Source organism: Peromyscus maniculatus, chromosome 18, assembly GCF_049852395.1.
Source record: "Peromyscus maniculatus bairdii isolate BWxNUB_F1_BW_parent chromosome 18, HU_Pman_BW_mat_3.1, whole genome shotgun sequence".
Classification (NCBI taxonomy): Eukaryota; Metazoa; Chordata; class Mammalia; order Rodentia; family Cricetidae; genus Peromyscus; species Peromyscus maniculatus.
In genome coordinates this window covers 1,674,553-1,699,855 of record NC_134869.1, presented here as the reverse complement: position 1 = coordinate 1,699,855, position 25,303 = coordinate 1,674,553, and the positions used below count along the sequence as shown (strand labels likewise).

The 25,303-nt window shown below is 50.6% G+C and overlaps 1 protein-coding gene across 6 annotated transcripts in view; it reads left to right on the top strand.

The window, feature by feature from the left end:
* Abtb3 (ankyrin repeat and BTB domain containing 3) overlaps nucleotides 1-24,400 on the top strand; it is a 266,416-nt gene extending 242,016 nt beyond the window's left edge. For all 6 annotated transcript variants that reach the window (XM_016005496.3, XM_042263134.2, XM_042263132.2 and 3 more), the window contains 7 exons: nucleotides 1-179; nucleotides 6,440-6,545; nucleotides 11,057-11,159; nucleotides 11,926-12,007; nucleotides 16,247-16,315; nucleotides 18,635-18,748; nucleotides 22,216-24,400. In XM_016005496.3, coding sequence (XP_015860982.1) covers nucleotides 1-179; nucleotides 6,440-6,545; nucleotides 11,057-11,159; nucleotides 11,926-12,007; nucleotides 16,247-16,315; nucleotides 18,635-18,748; nucleotides 22,216-22,425 — 863 coding nt within the window. In that variant the 3' untranslated portion in view covers nucleotides 22,426-24,400. The remainder of the gene's footprint in view (nucleotides 180-6,439; nucleotides 6,546-11,056; nucleotides 11,160-11,925; nucleotides 12,008-16,246; nucleotides 16,316-18,634; nucleotides 18,749-22,215) is intronic.
* Nucleotides 24,401-25,303: the final 903 nt, after the last annotated feature.

Genomic DNA, 25,303 nt, shown 5'->3' with positions numbered 1-25,303 from the left:
GTGTCCCGTGGACTCTGCACACGTGGCTGGAGTCACTGCGGATCGCCTTCCAGCAGCACCGCAGGCCTCTCATCCAGTGTTTGCTCAAGGAGTTCAAGACCATTCAGGAAGAAGAGTACACGGAGGAGCTCGTCACCCAAGGCCTGCCCCTGATGTTTGAAATCTTAAAAGCAAGCAAGGTACAAGGGGGTTGGGGGGGGGAGGCCATTGTGATTGCAGTGGAGACTGAGGGTGGAGGCTCATAGATCTGGACGGTCCCTTGCTGGGAACGAATGGTCCTTAAACATCCCTACATCACCATTACAGGTGGCGAGTGCATCTCGGCTGGCTACAGCTACTTGCGCAATCACTTGTGGGCCAGCTTTTCAGCTGAGCATTTCCTGTATCCCAAGGCATTTATGCACAAGAGCAGGTTAGGGATCTTTGACTCAGGGAACTTGCTCTCAAGCCAGGGGATGATACTAACACGTGTGCTCTAAAAACATATAAAGCTAGTTTAGTTTCCCTGGACCAGGCTAAGAAAATGTAAGACTCAAAAGGGGGTAAGGGGGCATCCCCACAGTGCTGGTGCTGACCAGGCCCAAAGGGTGAGAATCAAGAAGGAGGAGGGAAACGGTGCCATCCCTGGACAATATTCTGCTACGGTTTCTGGAAAGCTAAGACTGACAACATGCCCAACATGCAGCCCAGAGGCTGCATGCATCCCAGGGTAACTATGAATGAAGCCCAACATATGCATAGATGATATTATATCACAGGATCAAAACATTAGACACCTCTGATGGGAGGGCCAGTCAGGGGAACTTCATTCTGATTCCTTGGGGTTCACCCCTACCAAGGTCTCCATTCCCAGCAAAGGAATGCCACGTCTCTGCGTCTCTTTCTAAACATCACTCTTGCTCTTGGGGTTTTATGAGATCATTCCATGAAATCTCTGTAGAATCATCCATTTGGGAATATCATAAAGACACTCCAGGCCCTGCCAGGAGTGTGTAGCCCCCTCTGTGTGTTGATGGGAAGTACTGGCTTTGGACAGCCTTGATGGACTTGCTCCCTGACACCCATTGGTGTCAACAGCCAAAGGCCAGGGAACACTGTTAGAAAACACCTCAGCTCTGTGACCATGAGAAGCACGAGGGAGAACCAATCTCCCTGAAAGGTTCTAGAGAGTTCATACCCTAAGCCACCAGATCACCCAAGTGCATGGTCTCATATTACACAGTGGTTGAGCATATGTACTCTGGAGCCAAATTACAAGGGTTCAAATCCTAGCTCTCCCACTTACTAGCCTTAGGACCCAGTTAAGCTTCTTAAAACCCCGCTCTGCCTCAATTTCCCTGTCTGTAAATGGGTTGATAATCACACAGGCCTCTAGGTGGCTGGGAGTACAAAGCAGAAATGCCAGTGCCCCTCCACTCCTCCCGGACACCACACAGAAGCTTTCTTAGTGGCTTTGAAAGCCTCACACAAGGCGCAGGGTCTTCTGCAAAGCTTCCCCAAGGCCCTTCTGCAAACACCAGCTCAGGACAGCAGCAGGCACAGCCAGCTGTGAGTACCTGGGTCGCGGTACCATCTCCTCTCCTCAGGGTGACATTTGCCTTATGACACTTCTCTCTTCGGTGCCCTGAAATTCACAAAAGGAATTAAGGTGTTTCCCAGACCCATTTGTCTGTGGAACCCTTTCATAACGAACTTCATTATGTCTCAAGACATAAATGAAGCTTTTTTCAAAGCTTCAAATAATATATATATTAATATATATATATATATATATATATATATATATATATATATATATAAAATTTAGTTACAAGCCAGTCACTAACTTAAGCATATTTAGGGCTTAAATCTTACAGTCTTACAAGCACTTCTGGAGGAACCCTAAATTCATCTCCATTTAACAAACAAGGGGAAATTGAGGCGAGGAGATGGGAACTAACTCGCCCAGGCTCCCCCAACTGCCAAGCAGCTAAGTGACCGTGCTGGAGTGATCACCCTGTCCCAGGGCAGGCTCTGTGGAATTCCAGGGTCCACGTGGAGCCTGCGAAGTCTCAGGAGAAACTGGCCTCTGAACCACAGTGTGTGGGCTAGGCTGACGGGCTGCTCACTGTGAGAGCAAGGGGCATGCAGAACTGCCTTCTCTGATGGCCGTCAGCCCACCAGCAGCACGGTCCACCTGCTTTCAGAGCATCTCGGAGCCTTGGGGCCAGAGTTCCCTCGGCAGCTGTCCTGGGCAGTGCCGTCCTCACGCCAGCCTCTGTGGCCCCTGCTGGCTGTGTGTGGCATCCGTCCGTCCGCACTACTGAGCCAGCCTTAGTATAGTGGGCCTGAGTGAGTTCAGAAAGAGTGGAGCCTGCAGGGAACATTCAAAAGCAAACCCCTCCCTTCCCCCCTCCAACTTAAAATAAACGGATCAAAGGCTTTCACCTGAAATTACCCAGAACCACCTCAGTGAAAGGCACTACTGGGTGCATTCCCAGTGTCTATAGCCACGTGTTTTCTGACCTGCCTGGTTTTAACTTTTTTCCATGCTACAGAGAAATTTTGCCTCTTGCTTTTTGTTTGTTTGTTTGGGTAAACATCACTTTGAAGTACGACACACATGTGGGAAATTCCCCAGATTGTAACTGCAGAGCCCAGTGGATTTCTGTCAGATGGAATCAGTCATCCCTAGGCCCCAGAACACAACACGCTCAGCACCCCAAGCTCCCCGGTCTCCCAGGCCACCCAAAAAGCCACGTGTGTCATCTCATCTGGTGGCTCAGGGGAGAGGAGCCTCCCACTAGCACCCCAGTGTCTGACGGCAGGAAGGGGGGGTCATTGGGTGGAAGGACATGAAAGTCACCAACAGCCCTAGCAGGAACATCTGGGGGGCAGGAAGGAGGAAAGGCCTTTGCCAGATGTGGACCAAAACCTGCTCCCTGGCAGCTGTGCTGCACACCCAGGAGAGGTGACCCAGAGACAAAGCAGCCAGCTCCACCTCTGGAAGGGGCGGGCCCGAGAAGGAAGGGAGGAGAGAGGGCTGATGTGCTTTCATAGGAAGCTCCATGGAAACCCTTACCTGTGTGGTGTGACATCACATAGACTGACCTGCAAGGAAACGGTGGTTTTAACATAGCTGCGGAGTGTCGTCAAGCATTCCCCAAGCATGCACGAGTGCACCGCCCCCAAGCATGCACTGGTCCACATCCGCATACTCTCTTCACTGAAATTTCTCTTTGCATCGTTTTCTTGCATTCTAGTTGAACTGTTTATTCTGTTTGAATTGTTGAATTCTAAGAGTTCCTTATATATGCTAAGTACTAGTCCTTTGTCAGCCGTATGGTTTGCAGATATTTTCTCCCTTCATAGCTTGTCCTTCATCCTGTTATCTCAGTTCTAGCATTTATTGACTGTCCTCAGCATCATCAGATTGTAACATGTATTACAGAGGGGATACAGTATATTAAACCATGCAGCTTATTATGAGGAATAGGAAATTGCACGCCTCTTCCATCTCTCCATCAACAGAAGGAAGAATATGATTGTTTAAATTAAAAAAAAAAGTCTGCTATCCTTTGTCATAAGACTTATTGGAGGCCTCTTTGGAAATAAATCTCTCTTTTTCAATGATTTAAAAAAATCATTCTGGCTGCTCTGTACCAGCATCAGGCATCTCAGAAACCCCAAAGAAGCAGGTGTGTGTCCCAAGTCCCTCACTGGACTGTAACTAGCGGTACCACTAAAAGTTTTTTTTTTTTTTTAAATCTCAATCAAAGCAGGGAAATCAGCAAACGTGCTGGACAGGAAGCCTCTGAGCAACGCCTCAGTCTAAGCTTCCACCTATCAAATGGCTGCCAGTGACAAACAGCCACTAAGTGAATTTTGGAACAAATCTTGAAAGCATCCAGAAGTCACCAGAGACATTCCTAGATCCTCACAGCGGAACTCTCAAACTATCTCTGTGAAAAAACCTTGAAAACGGGACTCAATGTAAACACCATTTGCTAAAACTGCTTAATTTATCAACTTCAGAGAAAACACCAGAGCAGGACAAATGTGTGCTTAGCAATCTCCCCCTTCTGCCACATCCATTCATCAAAGCCTAGTTAGGCCTGTCTTTCCCCCATTTTCTCTCTCCTCTGTGTCCTCAAGCAGCCCTCACAGTTCTCCCAGACTCTCCCTTCCATGTGCGTCACACCCTGTGCTGGGGAAGTGGCCCGCTCTGGGCACTGAAGCCAGGACGTGCCTTAATGATAATAATCACCCATTGCAGAGCACTTTTGTGTGCCGGGCGTTCTAGCCACTCCATACTCTACACCTCACAAGGAGCCCTGGAGGGAGGGACTGTGTTATCACCATCTCCATTTGAAATGATCACCCTGAGACCCAATCCATGCAGCCTGGCTGCTGCAGACCTCACATCTCACTGTGAAGTCACCCTGCCCCTCCCTCAGCTTCCCCCTGGGTTTGCCTGCGGTGCCTTTCGCTGTGAACTGTCATTTTATCTTCTTGAATGACAAAAACAGACATTGGTATGCACCCACAGAGCCAATGGGAAGGTCACCCCACGTCTGCCGATGTCATGGCCAGCGGAGGCTGCCATGAAAGGAACCCTGACTGCCCCCTACCCAGTGATGCCCCCCACTCACGCACACCCTGCTGCCGGGATTTGCCCAGCTCCAGAAAGAAAATGCTGTTTTTTAAAAGCATGGGATCCAGTCTGGAAGCATTTGCCTCTTATGCCAGGCCCTAGAAAATGAGGCAGGGAGATCCTGAGATCAAGACTAGCCTGAGCTGCTAAAGCTAGGCCCTGTCTCAACCACAAATGAGAAAGAATGGCAGAAAGAAAAGGGTGGGATTTGCATTCCTCACCAGCTCCCAGGGGATTCTAGTGCTGCTCACGGCGGGAAACACTTTGCCGGCTCGCCCATGGGTGCAGGGTGAGGTGGCAAAGTGTTTGCTCTTAACGTATCATCCATGCCACCCTTGGGAGCAGCCACCATCCCTTCTTCCTTCCCCGCTAGCGACTCCTCTCGTCATGTGTCCCAGATGACACTGCCTTCTGAGATCTAGCCACTTGGATAGAAGGGTTTGGATTTTCTTTACCCACGTGGAGGAGCTATGTCCTGCCTTGGGGATTAAATGTGAGAATATCTTGAATCACTGACATCGTTGTGGTCCCAAGCCCGTCATTAAAAAAACAAAAAAACCAAAAAACAAACAAACAAACAAAAAAAAAACCAACAACACTCACTTGTGGGAAATGGAAAGAAAAAAATGAGGATCTCATTTTGTTCTTCTAAGATTCTTCAGTTTTTTATCTTTAGAGAAATGGTACAAAGTGGGTTTTAACCTTCCTTTTTTGGTACTTTGTTGTGTTAGTCAGCCTGGTGTTGCTAAAACAGAACACCTGATACAATCAGCTTAAAAGAGGGAAGGTTCGTTTTGCTCACAGTTTTGGAGATCCGTGGTCCATGGCTTCTGGGGTAGAGGTGAGACAATGTACCAGGGCAGAGCGTGCGGTAGGAGCAGCCGGGAGGCAAAGAGAGAAAGGCCTGAGTAGACCAGCATCCCATAATCCCCTTTAGGAGACACGCTCAAGGACCTCAGATTTCCTGCAGGGTCTCAAGAAGGTCTAGGCATCTCCCCCATAGCACCATAAAGAAGGGGCCACACCCTAACACATGAGGGACACTGAGTCAAACCACGGCGGTTGTAAATACTTGCCTAGCCCCTGTTTCAGCCATTTGCCCAACGTAAAGCAGCAGAATGCTGTGAGTCACATCCCACCCCCAGCCTGCACACCTGCTCATGGAGGGCAGTGAACGGGAAGGACTGGCATGGAAAAGAACCAAAACACTAGGACGAAGGTCACTCGGCCCAGTCTCCGTCCTCCCTGAGCCACGGCCAGCTGGAGTTCAGAGGCACAGAACTGCCTTCCGCCGTCCTTATTTTTATTTTTATTGAAAAGTGATTCAACTGATGACTCCCAGATCCAAAATGCCTGAACCCTAGAATCCACTTATTACAGAGCTGAATCAGAAGCTTTCATCCTGTCCTTGTGGGGCGCAGTCATGGGACCAAAAGGGCTTTCTGCTGCTTGCTCAGGGCCACTGGCTGCTTCCAGAATTTGAGAGTACGGATAAAGGTGGATTGGAGGTGAAAGCTTTCTAGTCATGATCTACAAAAGCCTGCTTTCCCTTGGCTAGGAAATGATCAGGGTGAGATGGGAAAATGTTTTGTTTTGTTTTTTTTATAAATCTCCTAAGCACTCAGCAGTGGACTCATAGAGCAGGTCAGTCCAGGCGTGGTAAATGCAAACTGAATGTCCGTTGTCCTGGGGGACATATAGTAAATGCACGGGCTCCTCTTGCCTAGGGGGACAGGTGTCTGTGGTGACAGCCTGGCTTGCACCACCCTGGCACCCTGGCACCCAGCTCCTCTTCTTCCTTCACAGAATGAAGTGATCAGCCAGCAGCTGTGCGTCATCTTCACACACTGTTATGGTCCCTACCCCATTCCCAAGCTCACGGAGATCAAGAGGAAGCAGACGTCACGCCTGGGTGAGTGGTGGCCCGGGTATGCCAGGCTACAGCCGTGGAGCGTAGGGGTGGGAAGGAAGCAACCCGTGGGACAACTGCAGGATGGGAACCGTGGAGGGCAGAGAGCGGAGGAGCCAGGCCCCAGAGATGAGAGCTCCCTCAGCAGGCAGTAAATCTCTTTGGAGAACACAACAGAGGACGCAGATGAGGAGGCTGCAGTGCCTCCCCTGTGGGACCGTTTCCCTCGGTCACTGACACTGAGCACTGCTGAGGCTGCTGATCCATGAGTCCCATGCACAGGAGATTTCGATAGACAGCCCACTGTCCATGTCAGCTGTGATGGTTTTGGTAGCCAACTTGATGCAGTCGGATTACAACCATCTAGGAAGAGAATCTCAATGAGGAAGTGTCTAGATTAGGTTGGTCTGTGGAGATTGTCTTTGTTTGATTGTTGATGTGGGTGGGCACCATTGCCTGGATTTGTGTGAAAAGGAACAAGTGAGCGGAGAACATTCGTGTGGATTCTCTCTCTCTGCTCCTGGCTGTGGGTGTGACCAGCTGCTTCCTGCCGAGTTGACTGTCTGCAGTGTGGACAGGAGCTGTGAACTAGACTAACCCATTTCTCCCCAAAGTTGTCTTTGTGATGGCGCTTTATCAAAGAGATGGGACGAAGGCAGCAACTCTCCCATCTGTAAAGTCCGCCATCTCCACGGCAGAGGAGGAGGCGGGAGACACCAATGAACCAGCAGTGTCCCTGATGGTCGTCCTGCTTTAGGAGATAATGAGAAGAAAGGAACAACCACACATGACCATACAAACAAGGGCAGGTTAGGGCTAGAGAATTGCCTCAGAGGTTAAGAAGGAAGATTGCTCTTCCAGAGGACCCGAGTTCATTTCCTAGCACCCATGTCAAGTGGCTTATAACCACCTATGACTGCAAATCCAGAGAGATTCAACACCTCTAGCCTCTGTGGGCACACACACACACACACACACACACACACACACACACACACACATAATTAAAAACAAATAACTCTTTTTATAATTGAAAAAGCAGGGCACACCTGAGCATTGGAGGTGGGTGCTCTGAAGTTCAGCGAGGCTAGCCGATCACTTTATATGCTCCCTGGGTACCTGCACATGATCCAGCCATATACTTGACTTTCACCTCTCAGTGGCGCTCAGATATCCCAGGAGGTAGGCATGGCCTATCCCACGCTTTGATTGCCATCAGGAGACAGAGTGGAGCTGGGACTTGAAGACAAGCCCTGCCAATGCCAGAATTCCTCACTGTGTAGGGCCAGCTCCTGAGACTCCCCAGGCAGGCACCGCCTTCATCCAGACGATCCGGGGCTACTACAGGCAGAGCAGAATTGAAAAGACAGAGAAAGCCTGGCTGTCTTGAGGTTGGAAACCTGAGCCTGCCATTGCAGAAGCCCATCCCCTGTTGCCTAGAGAGTAATAAAAAATTAACAATGAAGGATTCCTTTTCCTATAAAGGTTGGGACCTTCTCTACTCCCTGTATCCTTTCTCTCTAAATTTGAAACGATGGAGAAATTGCTATCCTATAGCAATCCTATAGCAAAAGCATTCTTTGCTTTTATCAGTTAAAGATTGAGTGCATAGAGCTGATTCGAAGTATACCTAAGCCACAAGTGTTTCTGCCCTGCAGGAAATATTGATCGTCAGGGTAACAGATTGGAAAGGCCAACCAATGAAAAGGTGGTAGAGGCGAAGAGTCACCTTCCCAGAACATGACAGCAGTGCACCACACGTGAGTGCCTTGTGAGGCACCTTGTTAGCGTGAACATTTTTGAGGGCCGGGACAAGGACACAGCATAAGCTCTGCTTCCCGTGGCCAGAGAGGGAAGAGAAGCCTTAAACACGGTGCAGTGTTTCTCACTTGCAGCGAAAGGGGCTTGGTCTTCGGGACACGGGTCAGAGGTCCAAGGTTAGCACCATGAGAAGGCAGGTCTGGGTGGCACTGGCTCATGGGTAAGTGCTCTTGCAGATGACTCAGGTCCTGTTCCCACCACCCACATGGTGACTCTCAACTGTCTGTAATTCCAGTTCCAGGGCACCCGATGCCTCTTCTGACCTCCATGGGCTCCTGCACACACACAGTGCACACTCAGACACACGTGCATAAAAGAGTATTTTTTAAAAATGGGCAGAGGTCTTGACTAGACAGGTGGAGAAGGAACTCAGTCACAGTGGTCTTGTCAAGAAGTATGGCCTCGGGTTAGGGAAATGGCTCAGCAGTTAAGAGTGTGTACGGCTTCTGCCCTTCCTGAGGACTTGAGTTCTGTTCCCAGCACCCGTATAGGCAGCTCACAACCGCCTGGGACTCCAGACCAGGGAAGTTAGAATCCACAGGCACCCGCTCTCACATGCACATACCCACACATGTACATGCCACTAAAAGTAATAAAAATACATCTTAAAAAAAAAAGAAAGAAAGAAAGAAAACGAGTGTGGCCTCTCTGGGAGCACTGGGGAGCTATTGGAAGGTTTGTAAAAGGGGAGAGGGGGATTGTAATCAGAACCCACACTGCCTGTCACCACAAAAATCAGTCATCAGGGACAGGAACCGAATCACTAAGAGGGCCCAGGATCTGAGGCGGCAGTGGACTAAGACCCTAACACAAACCTCTCTCCACTCCAGCCCCCAAGCTGTATGGGGAGGGTGGAAACAAAGAGTCAGCCATTCCAGAGCTCAGTCTTGCCTTCCATCACGTGGACAGTCACAGTTCTGAGCCTTCTCCCCCGACAATCTCTCCGACTGGTCCTCATCCTATGGGGATCTGGGCTCAGGCCCTTCTTAGAACCACCTGGGCTACAGACTTAACAGTTGCCCTGCCAAGCTGGCCGTAGCGTGTACATGCAGATTCCTTCCTGTGCTATGGAGTGCAAGTACCCCGTGGTATGAAATGCACACGTATCCTAGTGCCTCCCCGCCCCCATCAGGATGGGATCTGACTTTAGGAAGGATGGCTCCTGTGGTGAGTGAAAGCAAAGAGACCAACAGAAGCTCCAGAAGGGTCTGGAAAGATGATGTAACCTGACCAAGGGCGGAAACAGAATGAAGGGGAATGAGGGAGAAATGGTCAGGAGTTTGGGATGACCGTAGGAAAGAAAGCTCCTCTGCCTTTGGTCCTGGTTTGGAGCACCTCTCATAGAGATGAGGAGCACCCAGCACAGAGCATGAGTCCAGGAGAACCGCTTAGGCGGGTGGAGATGTTGTGGCTTCTCAAACTCCCCCAGTGAGCACTGTGAACGCCGACCCTGAGTGCCGCAGTTCTAGTGAGCTGACATGCAGGTGGCCTACCACGAGACCCTGGCAGTTAGAGCCACCTTGTTTTTGCTGGGTGGAGACTGACCAGGAGTCAAGGAGCTGAGGATGTTCCTAGCAAGGCAGAAGGGCTGGGCTGACTCCAAGGGCCACCCAGAAGGACCTGGGGTCTGCATGACTGAGTTCAAAGTAATACCTAGGAACCTTGTACTTGGTGGGTCAAGCCGTAGAATTGGGACGCCTTGGGTCAAATCCTGGCTTGCAGAGCCCCTGGGATGTCTCCATGTCTCAGTTCCCTCCCTGCACAGGGACTGCCATTGTTAGACTCAGTGAGTGAGTGTTAGCTACATTGTCTTTGTTATAAGAGACAGGGCTGGCTCCTTTGTCGCTGATCCTGGGAGAGAACCTGGAGTCCAGTGGCAAGGGGGCGGCTGCCCTTCTACACCCCTTCCACTGGGGGAGGGGAAGAAGGGGGGGACACTGAGCCTAAGAAAAGGGCAGGAGGATGGGTGGGTTCGCTTCACAGACAGGCCTTTCATACCCTGAGGTCTCTAAGCTCTGCCTAGAGGTGTGTCTGCTGTGGAGTACGGTGGTTCCTCCTCCTGCTCCTCCTCCTCCTGCTCCTCCTCCTCCTCCTCCTCCTGCTCCTCCTCCTGCTCCTCCTCCTCCTGCTCCTCCTCCTCCTGCTCCTCCTCCTGCTCCTCCTCCTCCTCCTGCTCCTCCTCCTCCTTCTAATCTTTGTGAGTGTGAGAGTGTGGGTGTGCAGGAGGTCACAGCACAATTGCCACCGTCAGGTCTCACGTCCCATGTGTCTGAGGCGGGGTCTCTTGTTTGCCGCTGTGTGCACCAGTCTAGCAGGCTTCCAAGGAGTCTCAGCCCTCACCACCCATCCCACTGTAGGAGCACTGGGATTCCACATGCCAGGGCTACCACGTCCAACTCTGAAGTGGGTTCTGGGGACCAGAACTCAGGTCACCCCGCACACTCAGCCAGTGCCGTTACCCACACTGAGCCGTTTCACCAGCCCACAGGCTGCTTCTACCACAGGTCAGCTTTGAGCATCTCCTTGCTGAGCTGGGTGGCAGCGGCGCATCCGTCCTCCATGGGTGCTGCCTCCAGTGTGACTCTTGGGTCACCCATGAGGAATGAAGAGGTCATTGTGCTTCCCTGTCCCCCCCTGTGTGTTTGCCAGAGTCACCCTCCTTCACTAACACACTGCCCCCCTTTCCGTTCCAGATCCTCATTTTCTTAACAATAAAGAAATGTCTGATGTGACCTTTCTGGTAGAGGGAAGACCCTTCTATGCTCACAAAGTGCTGCTGTTCACAGCCTCTCCCAGGTTTGTACCCTCGGCATCGCTGTGGCTGGAATAAGTCTGTGATTGTTCCTATTGCTGCTCTTTTCCTTTTGGGAGACAAAATCTCACGTAATTCAGGATGTCCTGGAATTCACTGTGTAGCGAGGTTGAACTTGAACTTCTGATCTCCTGTCTCCACATCCCTAGTACTGGGATTACAGGCGTGCACCATCAGGCCTAGTTTATTTGGGACTGGCTTATGAGTGCCAGGCACGCTGTACCAACTGACCATCTCTAGCTCCTATGCCTTCTGAAGTCCAGTCCCACTGATAAGGTCCCTGCTGGCCAGAGGCTTTGCATCCAACCTCCAAGACAGATGATCACCCATGGGGAGCCCCTCCCCCAGTGAATATGGGTTAAATGCCCTCGAGGCCGCCTGTCTCACAAAGACAGAAGTTCCTGCCTCCCTGGAGCAAAGCTTGGACAACAGAAAGGAGGACAGGTGGTGGTACCCTGGGCTCCAGACAAGAGAGAAGCCAGGTCAGGTGCTCAGAACAGACTGACATCTGCGGAGGAGACCCCGGGTTGGCGCTGGAAAGTGATGGGGTTTTAAAGAGCGTCCGGTTCCTTCCCAGGGGCCAGTCTGGGAAAGGATGTGAGTTCCAAGCATAGTCATTAGCTTTGAATGGACACTAACAGCTGTAATCCAGCGGTGTCTCAGAGCAGGGTCCAGAGATTTGTCAGGAGGAGAGTCATTTGGGCAAGCCGTAGCCGTGTGGATGAGTCTTGATCTTTCTGTGTTGTCCAGGTTCAAGGCCCTCCTCTCCAGCAAGCCAACAAACGACAGCACCTGCATAGAGATCGGCTATGTGAAGTACCCCATCTTCCAGGTGAGCCCTGGGGTGGCCTTCGGGCCTCAGCTGTCCCGACCACCTGGGACACCCCTGTACTGCCGGTTCACTCATTCCATCCCTCCCACTGCATCCCGCAGCCCGACAGCAGTCACTGGAGGCCAGTGCCTGTTAGCCCCAGCCTTGGGCTGGGGGAGGGAGCCCAAAGGTAAGGGACACCCTCTCCCAAAGACTTGTAAGTCTAGAGAGAGTATCCCCAAGTCTCCCGTCGGCTACAGTGTACGTGGGGTGTTTGCAAACATGGGCTCCCTTTTGGAGCCATGTGCTGTAACAGCTCAGACCCAGGACACTGGGGCAGGGTTAGGAATGGAGAATCAAAGGCCAAGCCAAAGCCGTGGGACTCAGAATGAGGCTTTGGGCTCGAGAAGAAGGCTAGAGCATTCCAGACAAAGAGAAGAGCACGTGAAAAGGACTTACATGATGTGCTCATCCTGGCCATGTTGGAAACCAGGATCTGTGCCTAGCCCATCTGGTGGCACACCTCAAGGACTCCATTCTGAGATGGTCTAAGTAAAAACCATACCAAAACGGAATTCCTGTTCCCCCGGCCTCCATCACACATTGATATCACCTGGGGAGCTTTGAAAATGTCCCCTGGATGTCTAGTCTGTACATCAGACCCATAAAAGCAGAACCTCAGGGCAGGACCCAGCCTTGGGCATGATGAGGCCTCTCCCTCCTCCTGCCATCGTGGAGCGGGGCACTCTTCCTTATAGCATCTTCTGGACATTAACAGGCATCCGGTGCCCTGGAAATGGTCAGAATGACTTGAAAACACACTAAGTGTGAGTCCCTAGGTCCCGTCCCTACACCTGGCTTTCAACCATGAGAAGTCTCACTTCTGTCAAGAGCCGCTGATGCTGCTGGGCCCAGGGTTCGAACCTGAAAGCTAATGCTGTCCTTGTGTCCGTGATCCTTCCAACTCCCCTGCCAGGAGCTCTTGGAAGGATGTGGCCCGACTTCCCACAGCTTCCCCTAGGAGAGCCAAGGTTAAAACTGAACCCAGTCCTGTTGTTTTCTCACGTCCTTGGGAAAATGAGTCTGCTCTGAAGTCACCTGACCCTACAGCAAGACTCCTGTGGCCTGTTAGAGTGGGATTGTGAGCTGAAGGCAGAAAACAGAGCACGTGTTCATGTGAGTGTGCACGCACATGCACACGTGCATACACACATGCACACACACATACACACACATGTACACACACATGCACACACATACATGCACACACACACACACTTCAGGAAGTACCCCATGACTGATAAGCCCGGCCCTCACTGGGGAGGCTCCAGTAATAAGAGCCTGGCTCAGAGGAAGCTCTCAGTCTCTGTTTGCCCAGTGGGCTTGTTGTCAGAGTCCTGCATGGCAAAGGCTGGCCTCAGGGGGATCCCTAGGCCTGTAATTGCTTCCGATAGGGAAGGTTTGCTGGCCACATTAGCTTCAAGTTCCTGTAATGGGAAGGGAAGATTTATCAGGCCCTGGGGACTTGTCTGTGTCCCTGCCCATTGCTCATAAAAGAAGAGCCTCATTTGTGGCTTGAAATAGGCCAGGGAAGGTGGAACCCGACCCATAAGGAGGCTCCCAAAAGCCTGTGCACTTTATATGTTTCTGGCATATAAATTTAGGAGAAGAATTTTTAGTTGTTGATACTGTACTGTTTCCTCCCCCAAGACTGTTTAACATCACATGTGTGCAAGAGCCAGATCCACTGAGGCCACACCTGGAGCTAGGCCTCCTTCAGGCTGCAAAAGTCCCTGCCTCATGTAGGTTGGCAGCTGCCAAGAAAAACAGTTCCATGTGCAGGCCCTTTGGCCTAATAAGGGCTTGTTGCACCCACTTAGAGAAAATGCGTGCACTGGCGGAGTCTGGAAGGGGGTTGGGACGGCCCAATTTAAGCTCCATTAGCCCAGGGTCTCCCTCCGCCAATGCGGCAATTTCAGCCCGTGGCTCAACCTTGAATAAATGTATATGGCTGATAGAAAAGTGCTTTGTAAATGGAGCGCCCATGCTGGGGGGTGCACGTTACAGTGGTGCTTCTTCTTCTTATTGGTTTGACCTATATCACAAAGGTGCTGGAGGAATCACTTGATTTTAATAAAGGCAATAGCCCAGTGTTGGCTGACAGTATTTCATGGGCAAATAAGGCCCGCGCTCGAGGCAGGACGGGGAGGGGAACAACGCGGTGTTATCTTCCAAGGCCTAGACAACGTCACCACCTCTGTGGTGGGCAGGTAGACACAAAACCCCAAGTCAGCGAAAGGGAGAGGCAGACAGGACACATGCTATTGTCTAATGTGTTCACTTGAGGCAGGCATGGTGACATGCCTGCAGTCTCAGCACTTGGAAGACTGAAGCAGGAGGATTGCCATGAATTCCACGCCAGCCTGAGATATCAAATGAGACCCCGTATCCAAGACCCTGTATTGATATTTATAATACTATAATAGAGTGTCCGTGTGCTGTCCGTGTGCCGGGCACTGTGCTAGGCGCAGGAATACAGTGATGAGTGAGACATCTGCATTCTCAGACGACCAAAGACGGACACTTGAGTTGTGGACAAGCAGTTGCCTGAAACAGAGCTGGTGAGCACTGAGTTGGACCCAAAGGAGGGCCAACCTCCACTGTTAGAGAAGAGAGCTCTTCCAGGCTGAGGGGGCTGGAAGACGTGATAGAGGTCCTGATAGAGGCAAGAGGAGAGAGCGGACAGAGCAAAAAAGACAGACACCAGCCGGGCGGCGGTGGCGCACGCCTTTAATCCCAGCACTCGGGAGGCAGAGCCAGCCGGATCTCTGTGAGTTCGAGGCCAGCCTGGTCTACAGAGTGAGATCCAGGACAGCTCCAAAGCTACACAGAGAAACCTTGTCTTGAAGGAAAAAACAAAAACAAAAACAGATACCATGCTAGATGTGGTGACAGTTCCCTGTAATCCCAGTACTCGGGGAAGTGGAGGCAAGGGGAATATGAGATAGAGGCCAGCCTGGGCTACACAGTAAGTTGTTTGTTACACAGTGAGACCTCAAACAAGCAAACAAAAAACAGGTTCAATTAGGAATCTGCTTTAATGAAATGTGCAAACATTCCACATAATTCCATGATATATCAGGACTAGCCATTGGTGGCACAGAAGTATCTGTTAATTGGCAGTTTCTTTAAGAGTGTTAAACATTTCCCAAAATTAGTGTTTTATTTATTTGTGTTCGTGTGTGTGTGTGTGTGTGTCCGCGCGTGTGCGCGGGTGGGTGGAGGGTGGGTGTGTATGTGTGGGTGTGGGGGGCCTATGTGGGTGTATGAGTGTGTGTATGCCATGGCACACTTGAAGAAAATTCCCAATCCTATTGTGGTGGTTGTACCACAGTGTGGTCCCAATACAGGACGTGACTAGTCTGCAGATTTGGCCAACCCAGGCAGGGAAAGCCAGGCATGTGGAAGGCAGTCGAAACTGGAGAGACTGGGACAAACTGGGCGGCGCTGTACCGTGTGCAAAGGAACAACAAACACTTGGTTGTCATGTGGGGCGCTTACACTAATTCAGATACATCCACAGTCTTTAGCCATTCAAGGACACCCATTTGCAAAACTGTAATTTAGGGCACAATTCAGACATTGGAAGTCACATAACAGGGGCAGCCTCTCTTGGAACATTCACAACACCATCAGTGAATATCAAACCCTGGCCCCTCTCAGCTTCCTCCGGCATTTGGTCAACTTGTGAGGAACTTGTTACCCAGAGTGGCCCTCTGGGACTTCAGGAGGTTTTTTTTGTTTGGTTTGGTGTCTCGAGACACGGTTTCTCTGTGTAGGTTTGGATCCTGTCCTAGAACTCACTCTGTAGACCAGGCTGGCCTCGAACTCACAGAGATCCATCTGGCTCTGCCTCCCGAGTGCTGGGATTAAAGGCGTGCGCCACCACCGCCCGGCGACTTCAGGAGGTTTTAAGTCAGGGTCTCTAAGTTGTGTCTCCTGCACAGCCTGACTGGATGAGAGGTAGGTTGGCTCCCCTTGGTCATCATCCTTGGGTGACTCATCCGTCCTGAGGAGACAAGCTCAGGTTTGATTTGGTCCTGTGGACAGACATGGAAGCAAAGCCTGGAAACTGTAGGGCTTTTAGAGTGTGATCAGGAAAACCTGTGCAAACGTCCCCCATCGGGGAGAGGGATGTTTTGGAGTGGTGTGGTACTGTGTACGACTGAGGTTCTACTCACTGTCTCCTCTTCCTTCCAGCTGGTCATGCAGTATCTCTACTACGGTGGCCCAGAGTCACTTCTCATCAAAAACAATGAGATCATGGAGGTAAGGAGGACATTGTGTTACTGGCTGCCCCAGCATCCCTTCCATCTGGCTTCAGAATTGGTGATCCTCCCTGGCTCCATGATCCTCCCTGGCTCCATGATCCTCCCTTGCTCTGTGGTCCTCCCAAGCCAGGCAGCTTCTCGGGGAAGCCTTCCCTGGGAGACTGGCTGCACCAGGGACCCTGAGTGGAAACCAGTCTTACATGGCTTGTGAGGGCCAAGTTCACCGAGGAATTTGGGCACCCCCTGCACTGGGACACTTGGACCATTACAGCACCATCAGGAAGTAGCCTGGATGACTTCCTCCCCCTTGTGGTTACTACGAACAATTACATCCATGACGAGCATGACTCATCCCTACTGTGCCTTCTGGGACCCAGGAAGTGAGAGCTGGGAGCCATCCTCTCCCTCCCAGCCTGCTGCTCCCCATTCTATCGCCCCATCCAAAGCCAGGGCTCTAATCCGTTTTCCTCATTAAAGATGGGAGCTAGCTGGACATGGGCGCGCACACCTTTAATCCCAGTACTCGGGGCAGAGGCAGGTGGATCGCTAATGGGTTAGAGGCCAGCCTGGTCTACATAGGGAGTTCCAGGCCAGCCAGGGCTACCGAATGAGACCCTATCTTTTAAAAGCAATGAATTAGTTAAATAATGTGGGTTTGTTTGTTTGTTTGAACGGGCATCTTACTGCCTGAAGCCCTGAAGCCCAGACTCTGGGTCACCTGGGCAGTTTATTTGACCTAGCTGAGCTTGTTTCCTGTCCTGTAGAATGCCCATCCTCGGTCGGAGAGGGCTTTACAAACATGTTTTAGAAGGTTTTTAGTCACCTTTGGCCACGGCGAGTGCTGTATGGCTCACAGTCACTAAGGGCCCTGTTTGTCCTGAGTCCTCACCCTTCTTAGCTCCCCACCCATGATACCCCAGAGGCCCTGGCCCCTCTGGACCCCTCCTCGATGCTGTACCCCACCCCGGGGCCAGGCGGCCTTTTGTAAGCGTTTTCGATTTTACTTTCCGAGTTGACTAGCCTGTTTACTGGAGACTGTGGTAAAGGGGCTGGATGCACAGGCAGGGGAGGGCCCACCTGGCAAGCTCACACTCAAGTTCAATGGAGTTGAGTGTGCTGCCTTCCCAGGACAGGGACATGTTCACCCACCCAGCATCCCTCAGAGCCCCTCGGTGGGATATTTCACGGAGGTGAATGAATTCACATTTAAGTCACAGCTGGTCGTAATGGCTCCTGCCTGTAATTCCAGCACCTGGGAGGGATCTGAGACCTACCTGGAAATAGATCGCAAGCCCCAGGCCAGCCAGGGCTACACAGTGAGACAGTGTCTTAATAGAATAAAAAAATCACGAGTAGGCTCATGATAAACCCCACTGCCTGCCACCTTGGGGGAACTGTAACTGCCTCTCTCCAGCCTGTCACTTTCCGTAGGCGTCTGGGAGCCTCCCACAGCCCAGGGCTGACCTTGAACCGAGTGTGCCAATGGTCCACTGGGATGAAGACCCTGACCTCTGGACTCTGTCCCAGAAGGTGGGAGTGGCGTAGCACCTGGATAGGAAGCACCCTAAAGAAGAGGAAGACAGGGTGAAGGACGGTCCCTGAGGTGGGATGGCAAGGAATGACATTGGAGAGGAGATGTGGACAGCAGGGCAGGCAGGGAACCACAGAGGCCCCCACCCTGCTAATCGGTGTCACACACACACACACACACACACACACACCCCGTCCTTGCTAGATCTGGTTGGGTATTTGAGGTTGACCCGCTCTAACAGGTGCGTCTGCGATTCACTTCACCATGCCTCCTGCCCGCAGCAAGCTTCCATGACTAGGGCCTGTTCCCCTGGTCTCACCTCATACCTGCTGCATACTCCAGCATCTCTGCTTCCCGACCCTCAGTCAGGTGCCCTGGGGAGTGGGTTAGCTGCTTTTCTATTGCTCTGGCAAAACGCCATGAGTAGGGCAGGTGGAAGAAGAAAAAATCGATTGGGGCTTACAGTTGCAGAGAGATAAGAACTCACGATGGTGGAGGCAGCAAGTGCCCGGCCTGCTGGCTGGAGCAGCAGCTGAGCGCTCACATCTGGAACCACAGGCACAGAGCACGGAGAGCCAGCTGGGAGTAGGGAAAGGCCTCCTGTGACACCCGTCCTCCACCAAAGCCACACCCCCTAAACCGTCCCCCAGACAGTGCCACCACACTGGGGACCAAGTGTTCAAGTGCCTGGGACTATGAGGGGCATTTCTCATCCAAACCGACAGTCTTGCTGACCCTGCTTCTTCCCCGTCTCTGCCTCTAACTGTCTCTTTTTATGGATTGCAGCTTCTATCTGCCGCTAAATTTTTCCAACTGGAGGCCCTGCAGCGGCACTGCGAGATTATCTGTGCAAAAAGCGTCAACACTGACAACTGTGTGGACATCTACAGCCACGCCAAGGTGAGCTCCCCGACACCAGGGCGGGCCTGCGCCCCCGACACTGCCCTGTGCTGTGTTGCTTGGGATTTACCTCTGGGCTTCAGCACACACCAGCCAGTCGCTTCTGCCACTGATTACAGCCCCAGACCGTAGCCTTTCTTTCCTGCCTCAGATCCGACATCTCCGTGACCTCCCTGCTTCCTGAACATTGGAAAATAAGCCAGGCAGTGGCATTCTCCAGGAGTGTTATTCACTCTGAGCCTGGGCTGGGCTTTTGGTTCGGCTTCCCTAATCAGGTTCCAGCTAATGTCTCTGCTATTGAGTGATCTGGAATAGAAGCGTTTAGAATGGTGGGTCTCAAAATGTGCAGCAGCGAGATTTTAGGTCACACCCCAGCACTATCAAACCAGAAACTCTGGGGGCGGGGGTGGGGGGGTGGGGGGGTGGGGGATGTTCCTGATTCCAGTGCAAGCTCAAATGCGTGTCCATTATCTTTTCTGTGTTGTGATAAAACACCACAACCAAGGCTTAGTCTTATAGAAGAAAGGGCTTATCTGGGCTTTCAGTTCCAGCTGGATCAGAGTCCACTGTGGTGGGGAGGCATGGCGGCAAGAGGCCGGCATGATGGCGGGAACAGAAAGCTGAAAACTCACGTCTCTCAAAAGCACGCCTGAAGCAAAGAAAAGGAATTTGAACCCGTGTGAAGCTTTGCATCTCAAAGTGTCATCACACTTCCTCCAGCAAGACGACACCACCTAAACCTCTCCAAACAGCGCCACCAACTGGGGACCAAGTGGTTAGATGCCCAAAACTGGGGAGGAGGGACACTTCTCACGCAAACTACCACAAAGGGAGAACACCATTCTCCTTCGCGTCTCTGCGACACCGAGAGACACACACACACACACACACACACACGCACGCACGCACGCACGCACGCACGCACACACACACACACACACACACACACACACACGGTGTTCTGGTTAGCGTGGATTACAACTCTCCATGCTTGTGCTTTGACCCTGAGGCTGGCATGCTTTACCTGTACCCCAGCTCAGCAGCATTTGTCTTGTCTTAATGGGTTGCCTTGCATAATGGCACCACCCAGAGAGGCCTTCTGTGCTCAGGAAGAGAGCCAGTGTCTTCCTCTTTTCTTCCCTTTTGAATTTGAATTTGAATTGCCCCAGAAACCCGACCTCCACAGGTAGCTTTTCTGTGGCTTTTCTTTCATCTCAGCAAGTCCTGGTCCAGTCTCCTAAGGCTCCTTAGCTGGCAGCATCAGCTGCACATACCAGGATTTAATAATGTGAAGTGATGCCGTGAGTTCCAGCAGGAAATATGGGCAAGGACTCCTGGGTGGCAGGGGAGCAGACTCCCCCACAGGACACCCCTGTGGCCAGGGCCTCTGCTTTGACAGACATCAGCTTTACCTTCCTGGAGTAGGGCCAACATCAACACTGGCGTCTGTGATATTTGCATGAGGGAAGGGCAGGGCCAGCCGCCGCCTGCCCGGTGTGTACACTACTTTGCTCAGCTTTGGACGATGCAGCCTCAACAGATGTTCTCCAGCCACTGGGATTCCTCACTGACCCATTGTGCTGCAGATTGACAGTAGTGCAATAAGAAGCAGAAAAGCAGGAAAGCGGTGCCAGAGGAATTGCAGGCATTTAGATGCTAACAGACAAGTTCCAGATGTTAGCAAAGACCCCTATAGCATCCCTTCTGTTGCTGTGGATATCGCTCTGTATAAATAAAATAGTGATTGGCCCATAGCCAGGCAGGAAGTATAGGTGGGACAAGCAGAGAATTCTGGGAACAGGAAGGCTGAGTCAGGAGACACTGCCAGCCACCACCATGACAAGCAACATGTGAAGATGTCAGTGAGCCACGAGCCATGTGGCAAGGTATAGATTAATAGAAATGGGTTAATTTAAGATAGAAGAACTAGATAGCAAGAAGCCTGCCACAGCCAGTTTAAATAATATAAGCATCTGTGTGTTTATTTTATAAGTGGTCTGCGGCACTGCCGGGGATTGGCGGGAGCTGGAGAGAAACATTCCAGCTACGCTCTGTGCTTCAGGGAAGCGCTTGAGTCAGCTGTGGGATTCAGACAGATGAGAAAGCCAGCCCATCAATGCATGGGTTAGCATCTCTTCTCCCTAGAAGCTGTCCCAGCAGCTCAGTCCTGAGCCTCTGATGGTCCTTTCAGGTTGTCTCTGTGTTTGAAAAAGAGGACAAGCTACTTCGTCAACTATAGAAAAGTTTGATCCAGTTCTAGTATTGTGGTGGAAAGAACAAGGGTCTGGGGACCACAGGGGTCTTTCAGGTGTTTATTAACACACATGTTCCTTACTAGGACCTTACTCATCAGAATGTAATAAAGAAATTTGTAAGACATGCAAGGCTTAGTGGCTCACGCCTGTAATTCCAACACTCTGGAGGCAGAGGCAGGACAATCAGGAGTTCAAGACAATCCTTGGCTACAAAGAAAGTTTGAGATCATCTTGGTATATGAGACCCCCATCTTAAAAAGGAAAAGAAATTAGTAAGACATGATCTCTTCATTTGAAAAATATAACAGAGGACAAGATCAGCAAACATGTTCTGTAAAGGAGCAGATAATTATTTTCAACTTTGCAGGATATTTCAGGCCTGGGGGGGTTGTTTGTTTTAATGTTTTATTTTGTTTGTCCCTACTTGATTCTACCTCTAGTGCAGAAACAATCATACATAAGTAGAAAACAAATAGCATGACTATGTTCTAATAAAACTTTATTTATAAAACAAATCGTGGGCCAAATTTAGCCCAGGGGGCTGTAGTCTACAAACCTCTGTCTAGAAGATGAGAGATGAGAGCTTCAGTCCCATGTGGATCTGTGGATAGTTATGTGGAAATGATAGGCAGGCGTAGTCTATAGTGTCCATTCAGTTAGTATTAACAGATTCCATGCATAACAGTATGTTGTATTACCTTCCACTTACACGAACTTGTGTGGAATGACACTCATCTACAAAACAACCTCCAAGAGCTAGGCCACTCTTAGCCTCTGTTTCCATACCTAGAGAATGAGGCCTTGTACCTTGACACCCAAGAGCAGGACTCACATTGAAAGAGTGACCTCTATACTAGAATCTCTCCCAGCTGAAGCATCCAGTGCCTGTATGTGAGTGTATGTGATAGGACACCAACTCTGATTGATGCTCCAACTGCTCAGATCCCTTGAAGACCATAAAGTCTATGTATATCCATGTCCTAAGCAGTACTCCTAGGCTACCCCACCCATGATGAAGCTTGGGAAACTGAGGCTCAAAAACATGACTGGGCTTGCACAAGGCAAAAGGTAGAAGAAGGGCCTTCAGGCCATTAGTGGGGGCCACAAAGCCACAGCCTGGTGTTAGGAAGGTGGGGCTGCGTCAGGCTGACGCAGCTGAGTGAGTGATCATCATTTCACAGTAACCACCCGCTTCCTTTCCTCTTCCCACAGTTCCTCGGGGTCACAGAGCTCTCAGCATACTGTGAAGGCTACTTTCTTAAAAATATGATGGTCCTCATCGAAAATGAAGCATTCAAGCAGCTCCTGTACGACAAAAATGGCGAAGGCTCTGGCCAGGATGTGCTTCAGGACTTACAGAGGACGTTGGCCATTAGGATTCAGTCCATCCACCTGTCGTCCTCCAAGGGTTCCGTGGTATGAAACGCCTCCATGTGGCAAAGGCTTCCCAGAAGCAAGATTTCTGGTTCCCTCCTGCATTGGCTCCACAAATAAAAACCACACGACACAAATTGTCCCTGGCGTCTATTTCTGCTGGGCCAAGGAGCTGCCTCCACTGCCTCAGCCGCTGTCCAGTCAGCCATCTTGGCTTCTGTGTGCTCCTGAGTGAAGACCCTTCCGTGAGTCTGCAGGTTAGATTGTAGCCGGGTCCAGAACCTGCAGGCCAACTCGAAGCAGCCAAGCCACCTCCAATGAAAAGTGCCCAGGAGCCATGGACACCCACTGCCGAGGACCACGGTCTAACAGATGGACCAAGGCTTAAAGGTCCCTCTGCTTCTTGGTTGACTGCTGAAAAACTCAACGGTACAACCTTGAAAAGCATCACGTGGCACACGAATGACTTTGGAGGCTAGCCTTGCTCAAGCATCAGCCTTGGTGGCTAGCTGTTGATGCTGTCGCTCAGCATGAGGAAATCACATGGCCAATTTTTAGGGGTGGGAACTTTTTAAAAATGTTCATGTATAGCAAACAGAGCAGTCTCGTAGTTTCAAATATATTTCTAAGAGCTTAAGTGTTCATTTTCAACAAAATTGTGTTCAGGGAATCTGTGTTTGGGGTTCTTTTCTTCTCTTTTTAGACAGTAAATTGCAGGTTCATGCCGTGTAAACTTGCATCTGACAAATTCCTGCTGATACTCTACAAGGTCACATATTCCTGCCTTAGTGATTCGATCATGGTTAAACAGAAGAGGTGCACTGCCAAATATCTCTGTCTCGAATCCAATAGTTGACAATAACCTGCATGCTGATTGTGGTTTTAGGGTGAGACTAGGATACCCCCACATAACAAACATGCACTTGCATGTCCCAGACCTGTAAAACATCATGTTGTGATTTGTTTTCTTTTGCCAAAGTAAATACGTTCCCTTGCTTCTTGCTAAAAGCCCATTTGGTGAAACAAACCTATTTGTTTCTTTTCCTGATTATGAATGGCTCTGGGGATGCTTTTACAGGAATATGTTCATTTCTGATACTGAATAGGGGTTGGGGAAGCACGTCAGAGAATTTACTATTAATCTCAGAGCTTTATCTGTATTCTCAGAAGATGTTCATAGTTTGTTACTAGCCAGAGAGTATGACTATGTTAGATTATTTTTAAAGATGAAAAATATATGATAGATAGGCTTGACACTTCCTGCATTCCGAGAGTGTACAGTCTACAATTATCTATGAGGAAAGTTTATATTGGCAGGGTTATGTTTACTCTGCCATATAATATATATACATATATATGTGTGTGAGTATATATATGCATATATATTGCATATATATATATATATGCAAACCAGATTGGTAAAGTGCCACAATACTCCAAATAATTCTTGAGTTGCGGCCTTTTTGCTTCTTGTTCTTTATTTTGAATCCTAGACACATTACGGTAAAAGCTGGGAGGGTGACTTTTATCTCTTGGGATGGCAAAGTTTTGTTGATAAACCCTTTTCCTAGCATGCTTTTGGGAAGTTGCGCCAAACCCTAGAGTCTAAAGGAACTTGGAACTTCCGCCTGTTGTCCGACACCGTCAGCTCCTGTCAAGGACCCATGTCCAGTCTTGTTTCACGGGTGTGGTGTGCAAGGTACCCAGTTTGAGCCTGTCCTCAGCATCACCCCTTTGTGACACAAGTCCCTGAGGCCTCTCTTCCATGTAGTCATCTGGGAGCCTACCCAGCCCTGCCATCAAGTGAGGAAGGGAACAACTGTTGACGTGACAACCAGGTCACACACAGGGGGGCACACTGGCGCTTGTCTTCAGGGATGCTGCTCTCCAACCCAGCTGACTTCTCTGTGAATGTCCTCTGTGAATGACCTCCAGGTGTTTATCTGTACATTGGTAACTCCCACCCAGGCTTCTGTTACGATTTGGTGTGCTTTCTCTGTCATTAAAAGAAATTATTTCCCACGGTTTGCATCCTCTGTGTAGTACACAGGAACGCTTCCTCCCTTAGCTCAAGCCTGGGGTCTTCCCTCAGCTAAGAGATTGGAATGTGGCTCTGCAGAAAATGTGGAGGATAGGGATGGGCAGCATAGAGGACAGGGTGCGTGTTGATGGCAGCAGGAGGGGCTGGAAGGGTCTGTACACACCACTGAGTCATTCCCCAGGCTTCCTTTCCATCAGACAAAGGAGCCATAGGTACATCCACCCAGGCCACTGCAGTGGTACCTCTCGTCTACTGTGGAGACCTTGCCTGTGGGAGCCAAGTTCTGGGTGTTCTCGGTAGGCTGCAATGACACTTTGGGAGACAGAGGATTTAAAAAGGACATCTCTTCTTGGGTGCCATTATCACTGACGTCAAACCAGGTCCCCGGTTGGTAGGTTCTGCTGCCCAGCCTGGCCCAAGCCAGGCCCCTGTGGAGTTGTGTCCATCATTAACCCACAGAGCTACACTGTATGCTGTGACAAATCACCTGACAGGAAGGAGTCAAGAGAGGGAAGGTTTACCCTGGCTCACAGTTGGAAGGGATCATCCCATCACGAGGGGAAAGCTTGGCAACAGGAAGCCGCCCATCACATCACATCTACAGTCTGGAAGCAGAGAGCCTGTTAACAGGAAGCAGAACCAGGCTGTAAAACCTCAAGGCCCATTCACCCAGTGTGGCTCCACATCTTACGGGTTCAACCTTCCCAAACTATACCAGCCTGAGACCACGTGTTCACATATGAGCACGTGGAGGACATTTGACATTCTCCGTAGCAGGAGAGGGCAGCCAGCTTCGGAAGGTCCTTTGGCACAGCCCGGGAAAGAGCCAGCCTCCCCTTCCCGTGATGGTGGCTCACTCTGCTCAGCAGTCCGGGGAGAGGGGAC